At 57.4% G+C, this 19,760-nt stretch overlaps 1 protein-coding gene across 4 annotated transcripts; it reads left to right on the top strand.

Moving 5' to 3' along the window:
• The first annotated feature begins 924 nt into the window (after window positions 1–924).
• PDLIM7 (PDZ and LIM domain 7) lies at window positions 925–16,211 on the top strand. Of its 4 annotated transcripts, none has more exons than XM_084886660.1 (13): window positions 925–1,053; window positions 1,998–2,098; window positions 5,651–5,802; window positions 5,882–5,912; window positions 6,314–6,432; window positions 7,062–7,198; window positions 7,359–7,395; window positions 8,437–8,498; window positions 8,647–8,884; window positions 9,765–9,945; window positions 14,637–14,757; window positions 15,606–15,721; window positions 15,873–16,211. In XM_084886660.1, exons 2-13 carry the CDS (start codon window positions 2,003–2,005, stop codon window positions 15,957–15,959), a joined length of 1,377 nt encoding a protein of 458 aa, XP_084742786.1. In that variant the 5' UTR covers window positions 925–1,053; window positions 1,998–2,002; the 3' UTR covers window positions 15,960–16,211. The 4 variants fall into 4 exon arrangements, 3 of the variants coding, with proteins under 3 accessions (XP_084742786.1, XP_084742785.1, XP_084742784.1); XR_014795231.1 differs by having other exon boundaries at window positions 949–1,053; window positions 7,692–8,498; XM_084886658.1 differs by lacking the exon at window positions 925–1,053 and adding an exon at window positions 1,710–1,861.
• The last annotated feature ends 3,549 nt before the right edge of the window (window positions 16,212–19,760 follow it).

Below are 19,760 nucleotides of genomic sequence, written 5' to 3'. Positions count from 1 at the left end.
ACTCTTAAGGAGAGAATAAAAGGGCCATACCTGGAGGGGCAGGTGGGGTCAAGAGTCTTACAGCAGTTTGTGCAGTGAAGGGAATGATGCAGATGAGGGGAATGTGATGACGGTGGAGGAGGGACAGCAGCGGCCATGTCCTACAAGTAGGCAAGGGTGGACGCCTGCTCATTCACCCGCACCCTCCTGTTCCTGCTTCATCCCCTACACCTGCGCTGGGAGGAGTGTGTGGGGGAGGGCGGCCAAGTAGGGACTCGGACACTCTCCCATAGCGGTGCCGCCTGTTCTTGGTACCAGGCTGCAGCCCATCTCACATTGTCCACGCTGTTGGGTGTCCACGCTGAGCCGGGAACGCAGGGCAGCGGGCTGCTCCCTGCCCCGGGGTCAGGGGGTGGGAGTGAGGGCAGGGGCACAGGTCAGGCTCAGCGTCCAGCCGAGGATCCCCTCCGTTTCCACTCGCTCCTGCCATTATTTTTTCTGCCTTTGTAGAGTCAGTGTTCTCCAAACCTAGCTCCAAGTTCTCTTGTTCCGTCCTCAAAACTCCGCTACGGTATGTGCCCCCCCACAGATTTAGGAATTCTGGAGCCGCCGATGTCTGAGCCTTACCCCAAACACTACCTGTCCTCACGGCGGCCCTGCGAAGCGGGCATCATGGTCCCATTTTTCCGAGGAGGAAACGAATGTTCAGAGACAATTGTCTCAGAAGGTTGCTTTTCTTTCACTCGGCCAGCGGGAGGCGCCAGCGGCCGGGCGAGCGGCTCCGCGAAACCAAGGCCCCGCCCCACGCGGAGGGGCGTGGGCGGGCCGAGCTTTCCAACTCAAAGCGTGATCCGACGTCGTGATTGGCCGAGGCGAGAGGATTGGGCGGGGCTTCCTGTGGCGGGAGAGGTCGCCGCTGGGCGGGGCTTCGTCTGGGCGTGGCCTCAGACACCGCCCCTTTCCGTGGCCTCAAAGCGGACGGCTGCCGCGGGGGCGGGGCCAGAGCACGGCGGCCGATCCCAAGGCGGCTCCTTGGAGCCCGCCGTCGAGCAGTGCCCCGGTGGGGCAGAACAGGTACTGGCGGCCGCAGGGGCGGCTGGGGCTGGGTCAGGCAGGGGCCAGGGGGCTTCGAGGGACCACAGAGGGCTTGCGTGGTCGCGGCCAGCGCCGAGCTTCCTCCCGCGGGCCCGGGCTCCTGCCCCTACCCCCGCCTCCGCCCCCGCCTTCCTGCGGCGAAGCCGGCCGCGGCGAGGCAGATCGGCGCCTGCGCTGATTCCTGCGCCTGGGACTTGGTCGCGGCATAGGATTTGGGCGGAGGGGGGGCAGGGGGAAACTGAGTCACATCTGGATGGTAGCAGGCCATTATGGAAGGTACCACCCCCACTGCGCTCCGGGATGAATTCCCTTCCAGGCCACGCTTTGGGGTCCTAACCCCCACCGATCTCCGTCCCCCGCGGCCTCCCGCTTTCCCCTTAGCGCCTAGAGATGTCCCATCATGGCTCCCAGGAGCCTCGACTAGTCCCGGAATGACTAGGACCCGCTCCAGCCGCCTCCCTTCCCACCCCTCCCCCTTGAGTCCCGAGCCCCCGGGTGCTCCCTCCGCTGGCTCTGCACAGTGTCAGCTTACACGCCTTATATAGCCCGACCAGGCTCCAGCCGCGGCCTGCCTGCCGGGACCTGGGGGCGGGGGAGAGGAACGCCGGCCCCTGACTCACCCCGCTGTCTGTCCGAGACTCCAAATTGGCTTGGGGGAAGGTCGTGCTACTAGCTGTGGATGCAAAGAAACTTCAAGCCTGGATGCAGGCTCTCCTCACCCTCCCAGCCCCTGGAGGAGGAGGGGGTTTGCTCCTGTCTTTCCAGCAGCACAGCCAAACCTGACTAGGTGCTTGCCTACTGGTGACCTGGGTGTGCTCCGCGTCTGTCCCTCCTGCCTGGCACCAGTCCAAGGCTGGTGTCCGGAGCTGTGCCTACCTGCCCTACCATGCGGGCTACTCACCTTTCTCTTCTCTCTGGGGCAGGCACCATGGACTCCTTCAAGGTGGTGCTGGAGGGACCAGCCCCTTGGGGCTTTCGGCTGCAAGGGGGCAAGGACTTCAACGTGCCCCTCTCCATCTCCCGGGTGAGCCTATGCCAGGAGTCTGTGGGTGCTCGGGTCTCCTGTGGATGATGGAAGGAATTGGAGCCAGATCCAAAAACCAGGAGGTGTCCGGGTCCAGAGGGGGGGGGGAGCACTTGTTACAAGGTCTACGAGCTAGGTGGATACGAGGAGAGGCTTCTCCAGCACTGCACTACCTGGTGCATTCCACAGAGCTCCTGGGGCCACTCTGAGGCCCAGTCTGCAGGAGGGAGCCTGAGGTCTCTAAGGAAGTGTGTAAGCTGCTTGAGGGAGCAATGCAATACTTGTTGCCAGGCCCCAGGCAAGGTATTGACTGCAAGATCTCACTGCAGCCTCATTGCCACCCAGGAAATAGCCATTATCACCTGTTTTTCAAGTGAGGGACCTCAGGGCTGAATTGGAAGGGCTCGTTTGGAGATTCCTTGGCCAAACAGGGATGGTATTCAGGCCCTGGGATGGCTGCAGTGTTTGTGGGTGGGTGGGTGGTGGTGTTTCTCCAGCTGTATTGGAGGACTTCCATTCCCTTCCACTGGTCCCATTCTGGCTGCAGTGGCCTTTGACCCCAAGTAGGTGTGAAATGGGCTCCAGGGTTCTGACTTCAGCCCCTGAGAGCCTGCCCTGGTAGGGGCGGGGTTGCGGGCTGGCCCCTCCCTGTGGCAGGGGGATTGCCTTATAAGCCCAAGAATGCAGCCCCACACTGGGATGAACAACTGGTGGCAGGCTTCTGCAGAGCCAAAAATGGCTGGCCTAGGTCTGGGTCCCTGAACCACACTGGTGGCCGCCTCAGCTAGTGACCACCAGGCCATGGCTCCAGTTGTAGGGTCAGTTGTGGTGTACAGAGAACAAACTGCCTGCCCGGGGACAGTGAGGCCAGCCCAAGGGCTGGTGTCTCTGACTGTGGTCTAGGGATTACAGGGGGTGGGGAATTTCTGTGCCCAATCCGCCTGCCCAGAGAGGCCCACCCAGGCACCCGGTGGACCGGCGGCTGTTGGCAGGAAGCCCAGGACAAGCACTGCCCAGAGGGGGTCGGGAGGTTGTCCAGGCACTGCCTAGCCTGAGCGGGCCCGGAAGGTGGAGTCTGTCTGTGGGGGTTGGGCTTGATGGCCAGGGCAGGGAGGTGGTCACTGTTTTTCCCACAAGCCTTTCCTCGGTTTCCCCTGAAATCCGCCCTGCCAGCAGGGTAGCTAAGGGCAGCGGTCCTCCTACCATACACCCACCGCTATGCAATTCTCAAGCCTTGCAGCCATGAAAACCTGCCCTACGTCCCCTCCCTGGGAAAGTGCTGGCCTCTGTGGCCGAGGAGTCTTAGCTTTTTCATCGCCGAGGATGGGCCGCAGAATAGCCTGGGGGTTGGATTTTCAGATGTGGCCTGTTGGGGGTACTCTTGGCTCCTTTGTCAGCAGCCCTAGCCTGTGGATGAGGCCACCAGTTAATCCCAGCCCCATAGTTGGACCTGGGCCCTAGTGAGTGGGTGGGTAGATGGGTGGGGTGGTCTTTTATGAGCTGGGCAGCCCTCCCCCTCTCCCCTGACCCCAGCATGGAGGGAGGGGGGAGGGGCTATGGCTGGCTGTGGGCCCAGGCCTGGGAGATGAGGTAATGTCTGGGACTGGGGGGTTGGGCTGCTCAGTGGAGCCCTCAGGCTGACTCACCCCTTACCCCATGCAGTGTCCAGCCCCTCTGGCTCTTTTCCCCTCCTTGGTCCCTCTGGCCTCCTTGCTTCTCTTTCCAGCCATCCCCCGCCCCCTTCCTGCCTTCCCAGCTCTCATGCTTTTCTCTCCACCTCACTGACCCGCCCCTATCCCTCATGCGCTTCCTGTCCTCACTCCCACTGTTAGGAAGGAAGTTGTCCCAACTCTGGGAGCCAGCTGCTCCTGCCCACCCCAAGACTCCCACTTCAGGCTCAATCCAAACCTCCCAGGAGCCAGCCCTATGGGTAGGGAGTGGCTGGACCAGGTTTCCCTTCCACTGACTCACCATGACCTTGAGTAAGTCACTTCCCTTCAAGGGCGTTACTTCCCTGTGCCCATTGTAAGGGGCTGGATCGAACTAAAGGTGACAGGAATCAGGGAGTTTTTCCAGGTAGGCTGGCCTCTGAGTTGGGCCCCAACACTCACCAGAGTTGGCCTGGTGTAGTGGAGCCTTAGAGTAGGGTTTGCACCCTGCTTCCTGCTAGCTGGGTAACTTGAGGCAAGTTACTTAACCTCTCTGTTTTCCCATGTATGAAATGAGTATAATCTCAGACTCTTTTCCACAGGGTTGTTGGAGGATTCAGTGTCAGTATGTGGCAATACTAGGTGCTCAATAAATGTAAGCTGTATTCTTACCACTTAGCAGGTGAAGGAGTCACCCATGCCTTACCCTTCAAACTTCCCAAGCATGAAACAGAACCATCGAACCCATCTCTTCCTTATCCCAATGTTGTCAGTCTCTGCATCTGGTCTCTTTGCCTCCCTTTTCTCTGCTTCCACTCAGTCTGTGTCCCTGCACACATGAGGAGCCTCCTGGGGCTTTGGGCAGCCTGTGCCTTCCCAGCCCTCCAACCCCCAGCTGTGAAGTATGAATCTCCCTTCTGGTTACTCCCCTCAGAAGCCTGATCTATGTCGGGCCCTTGGGCAGCTGGCCAGGCATCCTGGGAGCTCACACCCATGCGCAGCAGCACTGCACCTGTCTGGGTTGCTGCTGCTGGACTAGAAGGCTGGGCGGGCCCAGTGGGGTTTGTCATTTCTATCAGAGACCTGAGAAATAACCATACCCTAGGCCTTCAAACTGCTAATGGAACCTCCTAACCTCCAGGCCCAGTCCTGGTTCCTTCCCCCACCCATGAGGCCTTCATAAGTGGACTCTCACCCCCTGGGTAGCACACACCGCTCCTGTCACCAAGACCCACCATTTCTCACAAGTCATCCCTGATGGTCTCAGCCCATGCTGGGTGACCCTTCCATCCTGTTACTGCTCCTCATTTGCCACAGTAACCAGGGATCCCCAACCAGAGCCCAAAGGAATGGGGAGAGGGAGAGTGGCAATTGAAGGGCGTGAGGTGGCACATTGATAGCCAAGAAGCCCCAGCTAGCACCCATGGGCCCCTCAGACATGCGTTGTTCACTGGGAACTTGAAGACGATGGAGCCTGTTCCTGGCTCTCATGGGAGCCTGGCAGATCCCTTGTGGTGGCCCCAGCATCCTGTGTGCACAAGAGGTCAGTGAGGGCACCCAGGGGCGTCAGGGAGGAACTTGCCACATGCATAAGCCGGAGGACATGTCTGGTGGGTGGAACAGTCTGGGCAAGAAGCCAGTTGGAGCTGAGAAGTTTGGGGTTTAACCTGAGGTGGCAGCTTGCTGACATCGTGGCAGTCTCTAGACTGGGTAGGATCATGGAGGTGAGTAACTAAATAACTGGTGATTGTGAAGCTCAGGTGAGCCCCACCCCTCCCAGATCTCTGGTATCCATCAGCTGAAGAAAGAGGCCTCTGGGCTCTGGAAGCGGGCAGCTTGCAGGCAGGCTGACTACCGTTGGCCTCAGTTTGGTTGGCCTGGTGACCCTCGTCTCTCTCCACAGCTCACGCCTGGAGGCAAAGCTGCGCAGGCCGGGGTAGCTGTTGGCGACTGGGTGCTGAGTATCGATGGCGAGAACGCTGGAGGCCTTACGCACATTGAAGCCCAAAACAAGATCCGAGCCTGTGGGGAGCGCCTCAGCCTGGGTCTCAGCAGGTATAAGGGCTCTGACCCGCCTGGCAGGTGAGTTGCCTTTGGTCGTGGCTGTCTGTCACCCTTTCCTGTTCTCCTCCAGGGCCCAGCCGGCTCAGAGCAAACCTCGGAAGGTAGGCGACAGGGCCTGGGCCATCTGGGGTGGGGTGGGATAGGACTCCCGGCTGGCCTGCTTTCCTTGCACAGCCGCCTCTGTACCCCCTTCCAAGGGTAAGGGGCAGAAGCTGGAGCCTGGGAGAATGTGGGGAGCTGGGAGTTGGGTCAGGGCCACCCCATGCATCTCTGCCTGTCTGTCCACAACACCTCTACCAGCTTGTGCTGCTAGCCGCACTGGTGGGCTGAAATAATCGCTCCCAAATGGGCCCCTTAAGACCTGAGTCACCCCCTCCACTAAAGCCTCATCCAGACGTGTAGGGGCAGGGCTGGAGCACCACTGTCCTCTCTTCACCGGGTGGGGGGGGCACCCCTTCCACAGCTCTGGCCCAGGCCCCCTCCCATTCCCCGTTCCGCCCAGGCCCTGGCCCCTGCCTCGGACCCCCCGCGGTACACCTTTGCACCCAGCACTTCCCTCAACAAGACAGCGCGGCCCTTCGGGGCACCCCTGCTGGCTGACAGCACCCCACAGCAGAATGGGTATGTCCGTCTTGCCGGCCCACCACCCATGCTAAGTCCACCCGCTAAGCCCACCCATTGCTGCTCTCTCTGCTCTGCACCCCAGCCCCACTGGCACTGTGCGGCAGTGACCCCTGGCGTCCGGGGCGGGGACTGCAGGTTTAGGGTCCCTCCTAGGATATGGCTGCTGCCCAGGCACTGCCCATATGGGAGCTCTGAGCCAGGCAGCACCCCCTGCTGGCACCCCGGGGTTGGGGTGTGGTGTTGGGCCCACTGAGACTCAGATACTCAGTGCAGCCTTGCCCCTGGCAACTCTGACCCCATGCTATCTTTCTTCTTCCCATGTATTTGTCCCTTTTTTCCTTTACCTGTCCCATCTGTCTATTTCCTTCACAGGTGCAGACCCCTGACAAGTCAGTGAGCCCCCTCTGCTTGTCCCTCTCTTCCTTCCTGTTGGCATTCCGGGTGGTGGTCCCTTCCAACCCTGGCTCCCTCTCACTTATCTACCCTACCCCCTCATCCACCCAGCAGGGTCCTGGCCTTGCCCTTACCCACTCTCCCATCACTGTAGCCCACACGCACAAATTCCGGGAGGGGCTGCCCCACTGGTCACCCCTGGCATGAGGTTCTGAGCCACACCCTCCCCACAGACAGCCGCTCCGACCGCTGGCCCCAGACCCCAGCAAGCAGCGGCTGATGGAGGACACGGAAGACTGGCGGCCACGGCCCGGGACAGGCCAGTCCCGCTCCTTCCGCATCCTTGCCCACCTCACGGGCACCGAGTTCAGTAAGTGGCAGCCCAGGGCAGGGCCAACTCTCCTCCTGGCCCCCAGCCTGGGCCCGGGCTCAGCCAGAGCCGGCTGGGCACCCTGTGACCCTTTGCCAGGGCGCAGGGCTGGGATGGCCCTCTGTCTGCTCTTGGCCAATGCCTACCTCTGCTTTCTCAGTGCAAGACCCGGATGAGGAGCACCTGAAGAAGTCCAGGTAAAAGGACAGGCACCAGACCCTCTTTCTCATCTGCTTCCTCTCCCATTCCAGCCACTACCCTGTGCCTGCTCTGGGGGTTCCCAGCCGGGGCTCTCCATTCTCCTTTCCTTCCTCCCTCCCTCCCTCCCTTCCTCCCTCCCTCCCTCCCTTCCTTCCTTCCTTCCTTCCTTCCTTCCTTCCTTCCTTCCTTCCTTCCTTCCTTCCTTCCTCCTTCCTCCTTCCTTCCTCCTTTCTTTTCTCCCTTCCACCTTTCCTTCCTTCGACTTCCTCCTCCTTCTCTCTCTGCCCCTCAGGGAAAAGTATGTCCTGGAGCTGCAGAGCCCACGCTACACCCGCCTCCGGGACTGGCACCACCAGCGCTCTGCCCACGTGCTCAACGTGCAGTCGTAGCCCGGCGCTGGCTGGCCAGCTGTCCTCTCTGCCTCTCTCTCTCCCCCTCCTGCCCAGGGCACCCCCAGTGCCTCCAGCTTTTGCCTACCTGGCCCACCTCTTTTCTGCTCCTGTACTGAGCCTCCTGTTGGCCTGGCCCTGGCTGCCCGCCTGGCATAGGGCCCGGCTTCATCTGCCACTGCCTTCCCTCTTTGCCCTCTGGTACTACTGTCTACCGGGTCTGTGCTGGTTTGGGCATGGAAATAAACACTCCGTCCTCCTTTCTCTGCCTCTGTCTTTGTGGGCTTGGTTTGTATTTTTGGGCGTGGGTTATTAGATTGCTTGGACCCAGTGTGGGCCCTGCCAGTCTGGGTCTTGGTGGGAGGTGGTACCTGGCAAAGAGGGCCCTGCCTTCAGAGCTGGATCTTGGGGATGAGGAAGTCCCAAGAGCTGCCCTGGAAGCAAGATCCTTGCTCCACCTCCCAGCCCTGTGCAACAGACAGGCCTGCTGAAACCTGGCTGGGAGCAGCTGCCTGACCCACCCCTACCCAGTGGGACCTGGAGTCCAGCCCAGCAGCTCGCATGCACCCAGGCATCTCCCATGGGTTGGGGGGTGGGGTCTTGTTAGGAGACCCAGCCGTGCAGTACCTTGAATGGCAGATCTTGCAGCCAGGTGCCCAGGACAGAAGCCCCAGTCCCAGCCTCAGCTACATCCCAGGAACCTTGGCCTGGTGAGAGAGAGTGGGCTTGGGCCTAGGGAAGGGCGGGTGGCCTCCAGGATATGGGGGTGGTGGGTCCCTCCAAGCTGCCTTGGGTTTTCTCCCTGTCATTTGGGGTTACTGGGCGCCACCCCAGAGCCACTTTCCTTGGCCCTGGCAGGCCCTCCCACCCCCAGCCCTACCAGCCGCCCACCCTGGGCTGTGGACCCTGCCTTTGCTGAGCGCTACGCCCCGGACAAGACGAGCACGGTGCTGACCCGGCACAGCCAGCCCGCCACGCCCACGCCTCTGCAGAACCGCACCTCCATCGTGCAGGCGGCTGCTGGAGGGGGCCCAGGAGCGGGCGGTGGCAGCAATGGCAAGACTCCTGTGTGCCACCAGTGCCACAAGGTCATCCGGTGGGTGCCCGGTTCCTTTCCTGACCTGACCGCTGCTCCCCCATCCGTCTCCCCACTCATCGCGGCTGCCATTGCACAGGATACAGATTCAGTTCCCACTTGGAGTGGGGGTAGGAACTTCACCTGGGTCCTCAGATTCTGAAACTTGCATTACGTTCCCCTCCCACATCAGTCTTTGTCAGCGTCTGCCCCAGTGAAATGGAAGCAATGCATCAGAGTTCCCCCATGGACTGGCTGCTCTCAGGCAGAGGAGCGCGTGCCCCTCCCAGCCCCGCTGCCTCTCTCCTTCCTATTTGTTTGGTCTCTACTTAGTCTCTGCTCTGCAGACTGGCCTGGGGCCCCTCCTTCTCTGCACTGCTCTCTGGGGTCCAACCGGATCCCAAACCTCCCCTCAGAATCAAAGTACCAGATTCTAGAGGCTTTCTAGTTCTTGGCTCCACCCCTGCCCTTGACTCCTATCAGCTCTGATGCTCTGCAGCACGTGGGACCTGTGGGCCTCTCCCCAGGCAAGCAGGATAGCGTCAGCTCGGGTACCCGCTGGTCTTCAGGGCTCATGGGCACTCTGGGCCTTCTGCCCTGCAGGCCCCCAGCTGCTCAGGCTCATTGGGCCCATGCCAGCAGCCCCACCCAGTGTAACCCTCCTCCTTATTCCCACACTGCACCACTCCCGTCATAGAGTGATACAGCTTCATTGTTCTCCCTGAGTGACCGTGGGCAAGTCACCTCCCAAGCCCATTTCCTCCCTTTCTTGGGAAATGCAGAGAATGAACTTACCTTTCCAGGCTTCAGAACAGGTGTTCTGTAAACCCGCTAGGGCTCAGGCCAGGAGCTCCCACCTCATCTCTATGTCTCCCTCTCTCTGCCCTCACCTCCCCCTCAGGGGCCGTTACCTGGTGGCACTGGGTCATGCGTACCACCCCGAGGAGTTTGTGTGCAGCCAGTGCGGGATGGTCCTTGAAGAGGGCGGCTTCTTCGAGGAGAAGGGTGCCATCTTCTGCCCACCCTGCTACGACATGCGCTACGCACCCAGCTGTGCCAAGTGCAAGAAGAAGATCACAGGCGTGAGTGGGGTTGGCAGGTGGGTGGGAAGGTGTGTCTGACCCTGTTGGCATTGAGGGGCTCTACCTGCATGAGCCCTTTCCATCCTTAGCTTAATAAATGGGTTGCTCTGTTGGTCTCACTTTGCATTATTCAGGATCCTTTTAACAATGACCGGAATCCTACTCAGAAGGGCTTGAGCAAGAGTGTATTGGCTCAGCCCTTGCTGGTGTGCTCAGTGGTTAGAGCACCAGCCCATGCACCAAAAGGGTTGTGGGTTCAATTCCTGGTCAAGGGCAAGGGCACCTACCTGGGTTGCAGGTTTGATCCCTGGTCCCCAGTTGCACGTGTGCAGGAGGCAAACAATGGATGTTTCTCCCTCCCTTTCCTCTTTCTAAAAATCAATGGGAAAAAATATCCTCTGGTGAGGATTAACAACAACAAAAAAAGTGTGTTGGCTCAAATAACTGACAAGCCCAAGGGGTGCTAAATTTCAGGCCCAGCTGATGGCAGGTCTTGAGGTCATCAGGACTCTTCCTATTCCTTGCCTCTGTTTTCATTGTTGGCTTCATTCCCAGCTTGCTGTTCCCTAGAAGGCAGCAAAAACGGAGCCACCGCAGCTCCAGGTTACATCCCCAGCTTAGCACTGCAGAGTGAGCGTCAGCTCAGCTTCCCTTCGGGGCCAGGTGATGCACCAGGAGTGCCAGTGCTGCTGCTCATCGGCCTGGCTTGCGTCACATGCCCATCTCTGACCCCAGCCCCGTGTCTCTGATTGGCCTGGCCTGGTGACACGGGCTCTGGAGCGGGAGTTGGCTGAGAATGGGGGAAGACGGGTTCCCTGAGTGAAAACTAGCATAACGTTCCCCGAAGAAGGGAAGTACATGTGGATCGAGTTGAAACAAGCTGTGGCTGTGTCACTGCACTTGGCTGCAATGACAGAGAAGCCCACTGCAGAGGTTTAGGCAGAAGGGTTTATAGTTCATCATAAAAATTGCAGGGCTGGGATAGCGGCTTACGGATGCCTTTGGGCTTTTCCTGCCTTTTTGCTCCAAAATCCTTAGCCCATAGACGTTTGTCCCCAAACTTATCCTGTCATGGTTACCAGGTGACTGTGCAAGGCCCTGACCTTATATTCTTGCTGCAGACAGGAAGGAGGCAGAGGGGCAAATGGTATTTTCTTAATAACGTTTTGCCTTTAAACTGGAAGAAAAACCAGGAATGTGCATCTTTATCTCAGTAGTTAGAGCTGTGCACCTAGGCCACAGAGCAAACTCCTAAGAGTGGAAGACCAAAGAGAAGGGGGTTATTTGTGACAGTCTTTTGAGAGGCTGTTCTATAGTGTTTGCACCCCTAATGCATGAGAAAATGAGGCCACTGAGAGATGATTTGGTGTGCTAGAAGGACACAGGACTATTGAGTGGCAAAGCCAGAAACACACTCAAAAACTTGTGGTTCAAAATCTTAGTCTTACCACTGAGACTACACCCACAGCATATCCTGGCCAGGCTTCCTGCAGGGCAACCGAGCTGCCACTGGAGCTGGCTAGGGACTTAGGTCACACATGTCATAGCTAAGGGCGACGGGCGGCCTGCCTTCCCCATTAGTTCTCTTTGTTAAGTGTGGCAGTGAGCCCCGTGCTGGGGACACCTTGTGAAGAGACAGGAGTTCACACGGGAAGGGAATGCGGAGGGTATCGGGCTGAAGACAGAGCCAGGGAAAAGGGTACAGAACAAGCAGGGATAACAAGCTGAGAGGGTTACTGTGTATATTTCTGGAAACTGAAGTCCAGAAAGGAGCAAGAGGCTTCACAAAGTGGGGGAACGAGTTGGAAACAGCCTCAGGCTCAGCTGACTCTAGCGTGGGCTCTTCCTGTCACTCATGCTTCTTATTTCTGGGTCCAGAGGCAGAGCTGTCACAGGTAGCCAGAGAGCTCTGTGGTGATACTCATATTAGGTTACCGTGATTGCAAGTGGTAGAAAATTCAAAATGATGGCAGCTTATTTCTCACCTAAGAAAGTCCAGCCTGGCTGGTATGGCTCTGTGGTTGAGTGTCAACCTATGAACCAGGAGGTCACGGTTCGATTCCCCATCGGGGCACATGCCTAATGGAGGGCGTGTAACAGATAGTGGAACAGTGATTCTCTTATCATTGATGCTTCTGTCTCTCCCTCTCCTTTCCTCTTGTTGAAATAATTATAAGCATATTTTTTTTAAAGTCCAGAGGTGGGCAACCCAGGACTGGTAGAAGGATCCAGGCTCCTAGATCTTGTTACTCGGCCATTGTCTGCACAGGTTTACTTACCACTTACAGCTTTGGGCCTCAGCCAAAATCTTCATGTTCCAGCCAGCATGCCATTGGAAGGGAGCGAGGGATGTCAGCTGTCTGTAGAAGATGCTGCCACCCAGCCCTCTGCTTCCATCCCATTGGCCAGAACTCAGTCATATGACCCCACTGAGCTTCAAGGGAGGCTACAGTCCGTGTGGGGCAGCCATGTGACCGGCAAAAAGAGGTTCCATCATTAGATGGGAGAATGGACATTATCATAATCTTCGTCATTATAGTGACAGTTCACGTGGCACTTAATGTGTGTAGGCATCCAGCTTCACAATCATATGAAGTCAGTTTGGTCATTTCTTTCTGATAGATGAGGGAGTTTTGTCCAAGATCACAGCCATTTCCTTGCCAGAATAGGCCACCTCCATTTGACTCTTCTGGAAAATGGGCTGGATCCCAGGGTCTCTTGAGCTGGGCATCTGGATTTTCTGCTGGCATTACACTGCACTCCTCCTGCCCCCTCCCTCCAAGGCCTAGGTGGGCAGGTTTATCACCCAGGCCACAGATGAGGAGCTGAGGCTCACAGAACAGGCTGAATCCTGGGTTCTGGAGTGAGCTTTGATGGCAAACTCTGCTCCTGCCCTGGCCCAGGCTGGTAGTTCCACAGAGTGGCCCTGCAGCCTCAGCTTCCCCTCTTGTAGGGATTCCAGGGCCTGATAGGCCCTAGGAGCACCCACACTCTCGATGGGATAGGAGGCTGACCTCCCCAATCTGCTGGGATCAGGGGCTTGGGGGTGGGAGAAGCAGACAGATTTAGGAAACTAGGGCTAAAATAGATAGTACTGCTCACAGGTCCTTGTGGATACCAGCAGAGGCCTGCCTTCCTGCCACGTACCCACTGGGCCAGCTGTGGGCCCCCACACCCCGCTGGAGCCCCTGTCCTGTCCTAGCAGCGGGAAGAGCCAGCTTTGGAGTCGACCAGACAGGGGCACAAAACCCATTTCTGCCATCTTTTGGGGGCATGTTGCTTTCTCTGGGCAGTGAGTCCTGCCCGGGGTGCTTGTGATGTGATGTAATATGTGACATTGACTTTGTGAAGGGCACAGATGGTATATCTGAGACCTAGGCGCTCAGATGTAGCTTGGTCCACACGCTTCCATTTTTATTTTATTATTATTTTTTTAAATCCTCATCTGAGGATATTTTTCCATTGATTTTTAGAGAGCGTTGAAGAGAGGGGGAAAGAGAAATATTGATATGAGAGAAACATTGATTGGTTGCTTCCTTGCATGAGCCCTGACCAGGGTCTGGGCCAGGGCGGGGGGTGGGAGGTGTGCGGGGAGGGAGGGGGGGAGCCTGCAACCAAGATATATATATCCTTGCCCTAGCCAGTTTGGCTCAGTAGAATGTTGGCCTGCAGACTAAAGGGTCCCAGGTTCGATTCCAGCCTAGGGCACATGCCCGGGTTGCCAGCTCAACGCCCCCCCTAGTAGGGGACGTGCAGGAGGCAGCCAGTCAATTATTTTCTCTCATCATTGATTTTTTTAACTCTCCATCTCTCTCCATTCTTCTCTGAAATAAATTAAAAATATATATTAAAAATAAAAAAGATACATGTCCTTGACTTGAATAGAACCTAGGGCCCTTTGGTCTGTAGGCTGACACTCTATCCACTGAACCAAACCAGCTGGGACCACTCTTCCATTTTTAAATAAATGTATGAACCGATGTTATCAGAGTGGGCTTCATGGAGAAGGCAACATTTGAGCAGAAACTTGAAAGAGTTGAGGGCTGAACCTTGCAGATACCAGGGCTGCAGAGCAGTCCAGACAGAAGGGGCAGCTGGTGTGAAGCCCCAAGATGGTGTGTGGTGCATTGACCACAGCCGAGAGTCTGTGTAGAGGCAGCAGAGGGACGAGCTAGACCTGCTGGCCTCCGGGCCCATCACAGGGCTCTGGCTTTTGCTCAGAGAAATGTGGAGCAGGCAGGGATTCCAGCAGAGGGCTGTGGCCTGGCTCGGGTTAACATCAGTCTGTAGGAGCAGAGGGAGAAGTGCAGAGGCTGGTTTTATGGGGTCACCTCGCCGGAGATGTGAGGCTCACACCCTGCATCAGGGAGGCTGGGCAGTGGTCAGGATCTGGGTGCATTGTGAAGGGGGGCCCAACAGGATTCCCTGGTGGGCCTGACACAGGGTGTGAGAGGGGATTTGGCCTGTGTAGGTGGAAGGATGAAGTTGCCAAAAGTGGAGGTGAGGACAGCTTTGGGAGGAGCAGATCAGGGCACAGAGACTGGGAGCTGAGCTTTGAACATGCCAAGTCAGGGGCATAGTGGACATCACCAGGAGACCTCAGGGTGGGCGATAGAGAGTGGGAGGGAGATGTCACATTTACTGTGGGAAGGAGGGGGCTGAGCTGCCAGTTGACTGTCACCTCCTCCCAGGAAATCATGCATGCCCTGAAGATGACTTGGCACGTGCACTGCTTCACCTGCGCAGCCTGCAAGACACCCATTCGGAACAGGGCCTTCTACATGGAAGAAGGGGTGCCCTACTGTGAGCGAGGTAAGAAATAGCGGGGAGGGCTGCAAAGCTGGTATTGCTCAGTGGTTGAGCATCAACCCATAAACCAAGAAATCCCAGGTTTGATTCCCACTTAGGGCATATGCTGGGTTGCAGGTTTAATCCCTGGTAGGGGCGTGCAGGAGGTAGCCAATAGATGTGATGTTTCTCATCAGTGTTCCTATCCCTCTCCCTTCTTCTCTCTAAAGTCAATAAAAACAGCCCTTGCTGGTTTGGTTCAGTGGATAGAGCATTGACCTGCAGTCTGAAGTGTCCCAGGTTTAATTCTGGTCAAGGGCACATGCCCGGGTTGCAGGCTCAATCCCCAGTAGGGGGTGTGCAGGAGGCAGCCGATTGATGATTCTCTGTTGATTCTCTGTTGTCATTGTCGTTTCTATCTCTGCCAGGGGGGGGGGCAGTTAGGGGCAATCAGGCCAGCACACAGAAGCAGTGAGGGGCGATCAGTCTGGTGGGGGGGGTGGGCCGCGCGTGGGGAACAGTTGGGGGCAACCGGCAGGCAGATAGGTGAGCAATTAGGAGCCAGCAGTCCAGGATTGTGAGAGGGATGTCCGACTGCTGGTTTAGGCCCAGTCCCCGGGATCAGGCCTTAATCAGCAGTCAGACATCCCCCAAGGGTCCCAGATTGGAGAGGGTGCAGGCTAGGCTGAGGGGACACTCCTGCCCTCCGTGCACAAATTTCGTGCACCAGGCCTTTAGTATTTAAATAAATCAGTCAACAAAATCAAAACATTTTTTTAAAAAGAAATAAGGGGCAGGGCCAGGTGAAAGGGGCGTGGCCAATGCAGGTGAGAACCCAGCTCCTTCTTCCTCTCTGCCTCCATCCCTCCCAGACTATGAGAAGATGTTTGGCACAAAATGCCGAGGCTGTGACTTCAAGATCGACGCTGGGGACCGCTTCCTGGAGGCCCTGGGCTTCAGCTGGCATGACACGTGCTTTGTGTGTGCGGTGAGTGCCCCCTCATCTTGGGTTCCATCCCCAGCACCCTGTGGTCTTCCCCAGCTTTCCTCCCCTGCCTGCCTCTGGGATCCATGAGAGGTTAGGAAGGGGCTTTTCCGGCTACCCCCAACCCCAAGTGACTAGACCCTGCTGTCCCCAGATTTGTCAGATCAACCTGGAAGGAAAGACTTTCTACTCCAAGAAGGACAAACCCCTTTGCAAGAGCCATGCCTTCTCCCACGTGTGAGCCCTTCCCGCCCACTGCTGCCTCTCCCGGCCCAGCTGAAGGGTCACCACCGTTTCCGGAGTCATCCCACCAGATTTCTGGGTAGGGTTGGCAAAGGTCACCCCGACCCCGACCCCTGGCCTGAGCCTGGGGTTCCCTAGGCCCTGCCTCACCCCCTTTATCTCCCTCACTCCCTCCACCACCATTGCACACGGTGCTGGCCACATCGGCCCCTGTTCACATCCAGTGCCACAATAAACCTGTATCCAGTTGTGTGCTGTGTGTGCTTCCTCCCTGTGCATGAGGAATGGTGGGATTGGAGGCACGTATCAGGGCAGTGGTTAAGCTGGTTTTCTTAGGGCTAACCATCCTAGTAGTCCTTGTGATGGGGACAAGGAGGACTCTTGGTCAGCCGGAGGAGAGGAAGGGGGATTCCATGTGCTAGGCCAAGGTACCCATGGGGGGTGGGAAATGGGGGGGACAGGAGAGGGCGGGATCCTGATCCAGCCTGGTGTGGAGGTCAGAGAAGAATTGAAATGGGAGGCTCACTTCTGCCTGGTACCTTGACACCTGGAGACTCTGGTGTGGGCCTTACCTGTGTGGGGCTCTTGCTTCTAACTGGTGTCCTCCTCCAGCCTAGGGGCACTGTCATCACTCCGGTCCTAAGCCTGGACCGGGAAGGGACTGGAGAACTAGGCCTGGACAGTGCAGCGTGTCCGTGACCACCTGTCCCTCAGGCTCCTGGGCGTGAGCATCTGAAGTTGTTCGGCCCCTCCCCTTTAAGAGTAGAGAACCATTGAGGACCCTGGGCAATAATTACAGGGCTTCCTGTGTTGTTTTCATGTCTTGTTGGTTCCTGGTGCATTGTGGAGGCCAAAAAATGTTTGTTGAGAGACTGAATGAGGTGCCTGTGAAACATTTAGGAGACATTCAGGGAGCAGCTGAAGATTCAAGTCTGGGTTCACCTTGGATTCCGGAATGACTTTGGAACAGGTCTGGGGCAGTCCTCACAGATGCTTCCAATTGATGCCTATGAGTGGCTGGGAGCTGGACCCAGGCAGGTCTACCAAGAGACAAGCAGGAGGGACATGGCTTTCTTCCAACATAGACATCCGTAGCATATTAAACAGTACCTCCCACTTCCACAGCAACGTGCAATCTCTGCCGTTTCTCTTGAACCACGAAGCCCTCAGTCCACACTTGGTTTCCATGGATACAAGCGAGTAAGATCACAGGGGTGGATGGTGAGTGCTGCTGGGAGTCCTCTGGGGAGAGGCTTCTCCCAGGCACCACCCTCATCCTCAACCGGGGCTGCCACGTGGGAACTCCGAGCTGTGGACAGACCTGCCAGCTTATTAGCAGCATCCAGAAATTCAGACCTTTATGTGAAATCTGTTTTTTTAATGTTGGCAACTAAGATTTCTTAAAATCCTATTTTAAAAAATAATAAATGTGGGCCAAATGCAGTGTGAGGTCAGCCAGGCCCCAGCATAGATAAGAGATAGAGTCCGGGAAGCACCAGCATCACAGCTCTGGGCAGAGGAAGCGGGAGCCGCCAAAGATGAGAGCTGCGGGCCTGAGGGCCTGGTGGCTCTGGTCGGGGGGCTGGGGCTGGGCAAGAGTGTTTCCAGAAACTGCCAACAGTGTCAAGCAGGCAGATAAGGCCAGGCGTCCAGAGGCATTTCGCAACAAGGTAACTCAGCCAGATCAGGTTAGCTGAGAGCTGGGCCGCCGCCTGGGAGGATGTGGAAGGAGAGTGCAGGCAGGCAGCACTCTTAGCAGGCTGGGCTGAGGTGGCCAGGAGGACCACTCGCAGCCACTCACTCAGCTAAGTGCCAAGAGGGGTGGAGGGAGGGCGCGGGGGAGGTGTCTGCCGTCTGCCGAAGGAAGGTGGGAGAATGTAAGGGGAACGTGAAGAGCAGACATCTGGGGACTGAGCCTCAGAAAGAGGGCTCGCCTAGATGGAAGGAAGTTCTGAATGGTCGCCTCTGCCAGCACCCACAGAGCCATCACTTAATTTCATCTAGTCCTCACAATGCACTTAAGAGCAATCTCATTAATGGCGTGTTTCAGATAAGGGACCAGAGGCTCAGAGAGGGAAAGTGGCCTGTCCAGAGCCAGAGCGGCCCAGGTCTGCGGCGCCCAGGATCAAAGGGCCGGCTCCTCACTGCACCTCAGGCTGTCCCCGCACAGAACTGCAGGGATCGCCGTGTTCCGAAGCTGGATGCAGGCTGTGAGGCTGGGGGATGGTGACTGGGAAACGTCCCGGTGTCTGGCAGGGGGGCCATTAGCACCCTTGGAGAGTTCAGTCTCCCCAGCTGAGGGGGCAGAGCCCCTGGCAGGGGTCTGAGTGGGCAGCTGGAAAGAGCCAGCAAGAGAGAGGCTTTTTCCAGCTCACAGAAGCTGGAGCTCATTTGAAGTCAGCAGGAGAAGGCAGTGGAGGGCAAGCAAACTGTTTTACCAGGGTACAGAGAACAGGCAGGAACTGATGATTCTGGTGCTGTCTCTTCGGTGCCGCGTGGCCTGGGAACACACACGAGATGCACACAACCCTGCGGACCCCCCATGCGGCCAGGCCACGGGAGGGATCTGAGGCCTGGGCTTAGGGGCGAGCCCCACGGCACAAAGGGAGCAGCGGCCACACGGAGTCCAAAGCCAACCTGAGAGTGGAGGTGGGGCTCCTCCCCAATTGGTGGGGTGGGGGGTAGAGTTCCAGGGGCGCTGAGGGGACAAGCACAAGCTTGCTGGGTGCCTGAGGAGAACTTGGGAGGTGGGTGCGTTGTGCAGTGGGGTCACCACAGTGCTCAGGGAGGGCACCAGGACTGGCCTGGGTGCCAATCAAAGCCTGGGGGACTACAAGGTCAACTCGCCTTCCTGCCACTGACAAGACCATTACTTGGGGACTAAGTGGATCAGGAAGGACTCTTTCAACTGCAATTCGAAGTAGTTTCATTAGAGACGGAGAGTTTGTCTCATTTAACTGACAAGGTTAATGGCTTCAGATTGGTGGGGTCTGGTACCATGGGTGTTACCAGGAGTTTCCATCCATCTCTGCGCAGCTTTCCTCAGTAGGCTCTCCCCACCATTGGCAAAGACACTCCTCCGCCAGCTCCAGGCCCACCGCCTGCCAGCTCAGCAGCCCCCGTGGAGCCTTAATGATTCCAGCAAAAGTCCCGGGGGGCTGGTGCCCATTGGACTGATTTGGATCACGTATCCATCCCTGAAGCGGTCACTGGGTCTGTCCCACCGTCCTGTATTGTATGCTCCCCCTCTGGAGCATGTGGTGAGAAATCAGCCAGAGGACAGGAGGGATTGTGGTGGAGACGGACTGTTCAATGAGGTGGCTGCTGCTGGGCCTTCAGGCTGGAACCAGCTAGATCAGGGCCAGAACAGAGGCCACTTCCCGTAAGTCCCCCCAGAGACTGATCAGTGCCTCCCCTAGGCTTCCCTTTGTCCTGGTTCCTGGGATAGGCCATTACCCACAAGCAAGCATTTTCCTTTTATCTGGGGAGGGTCACCCCCACACATCCCCATCCATCTTGCCCTTTCCTCTAGAACACATGTGTCAAACACAAGGCCCGCGGGCCAAATCCAGCCCGCCAGGCCTTGCAATGTGGCCCGCACCACGCTGTCATCACTGCACTCCGCTGTCAGTTTATGACATTGTCAGTTTATGACTGTTCAGTAAACCATTCGGCCCGTGATTTAGGCTGGATTTTAGATTTTGGCCCCTTCTCTGATTGAGTTCGACACCCCTACTCTAGAACCCCTTAATGTCTGCCACTTGGCACACACAGTAGCCACCTCATCTTGCCGCCCAAG

Source organism: Pipistrellus hanaki, assembly GCF_964339955.1.
Source record: "Pipistrellus hanaki genome assembly, chromosome: 5".
Taxonomy (NCBI): Eukaryota; Metazoa; Chordata; class Mammalia; order Chiroptera; family Vespertilionidae; genus Pipistrellus; species Pipistrellus hanaki.
Note: the sequence above shows the minus strand (reverse complement) of the source record. Positions and strands in the feature narration are given on the sequence as shown.

Excerpts from the sequence above, each read along its gene's own strand:
- PDLIM7 (XM_084886660.1), top strand. The coding sequence starts at position 2,003 with ATGGACTCCTTCAAGGTGGTGCTGGAGGGACCAGCCCCTTGGGGCTTT. Across the intron at positions 5,913-6,313 it reads CTCAGAGCAAACCTCGGAAG|GCCCTGGCCCCTGCCTCGGA; the intron begins GTAGGCGACAGG and ends CGTTCCGCCCAG. Across the intron at positions 7,396-8,436 it reads GAGCACCTGAAGAAGTCCAG|CCAGGTGCCCAGGACAGAAG; the intron begins GTAAAAGGACAG and ends CAGATCTTGCAG.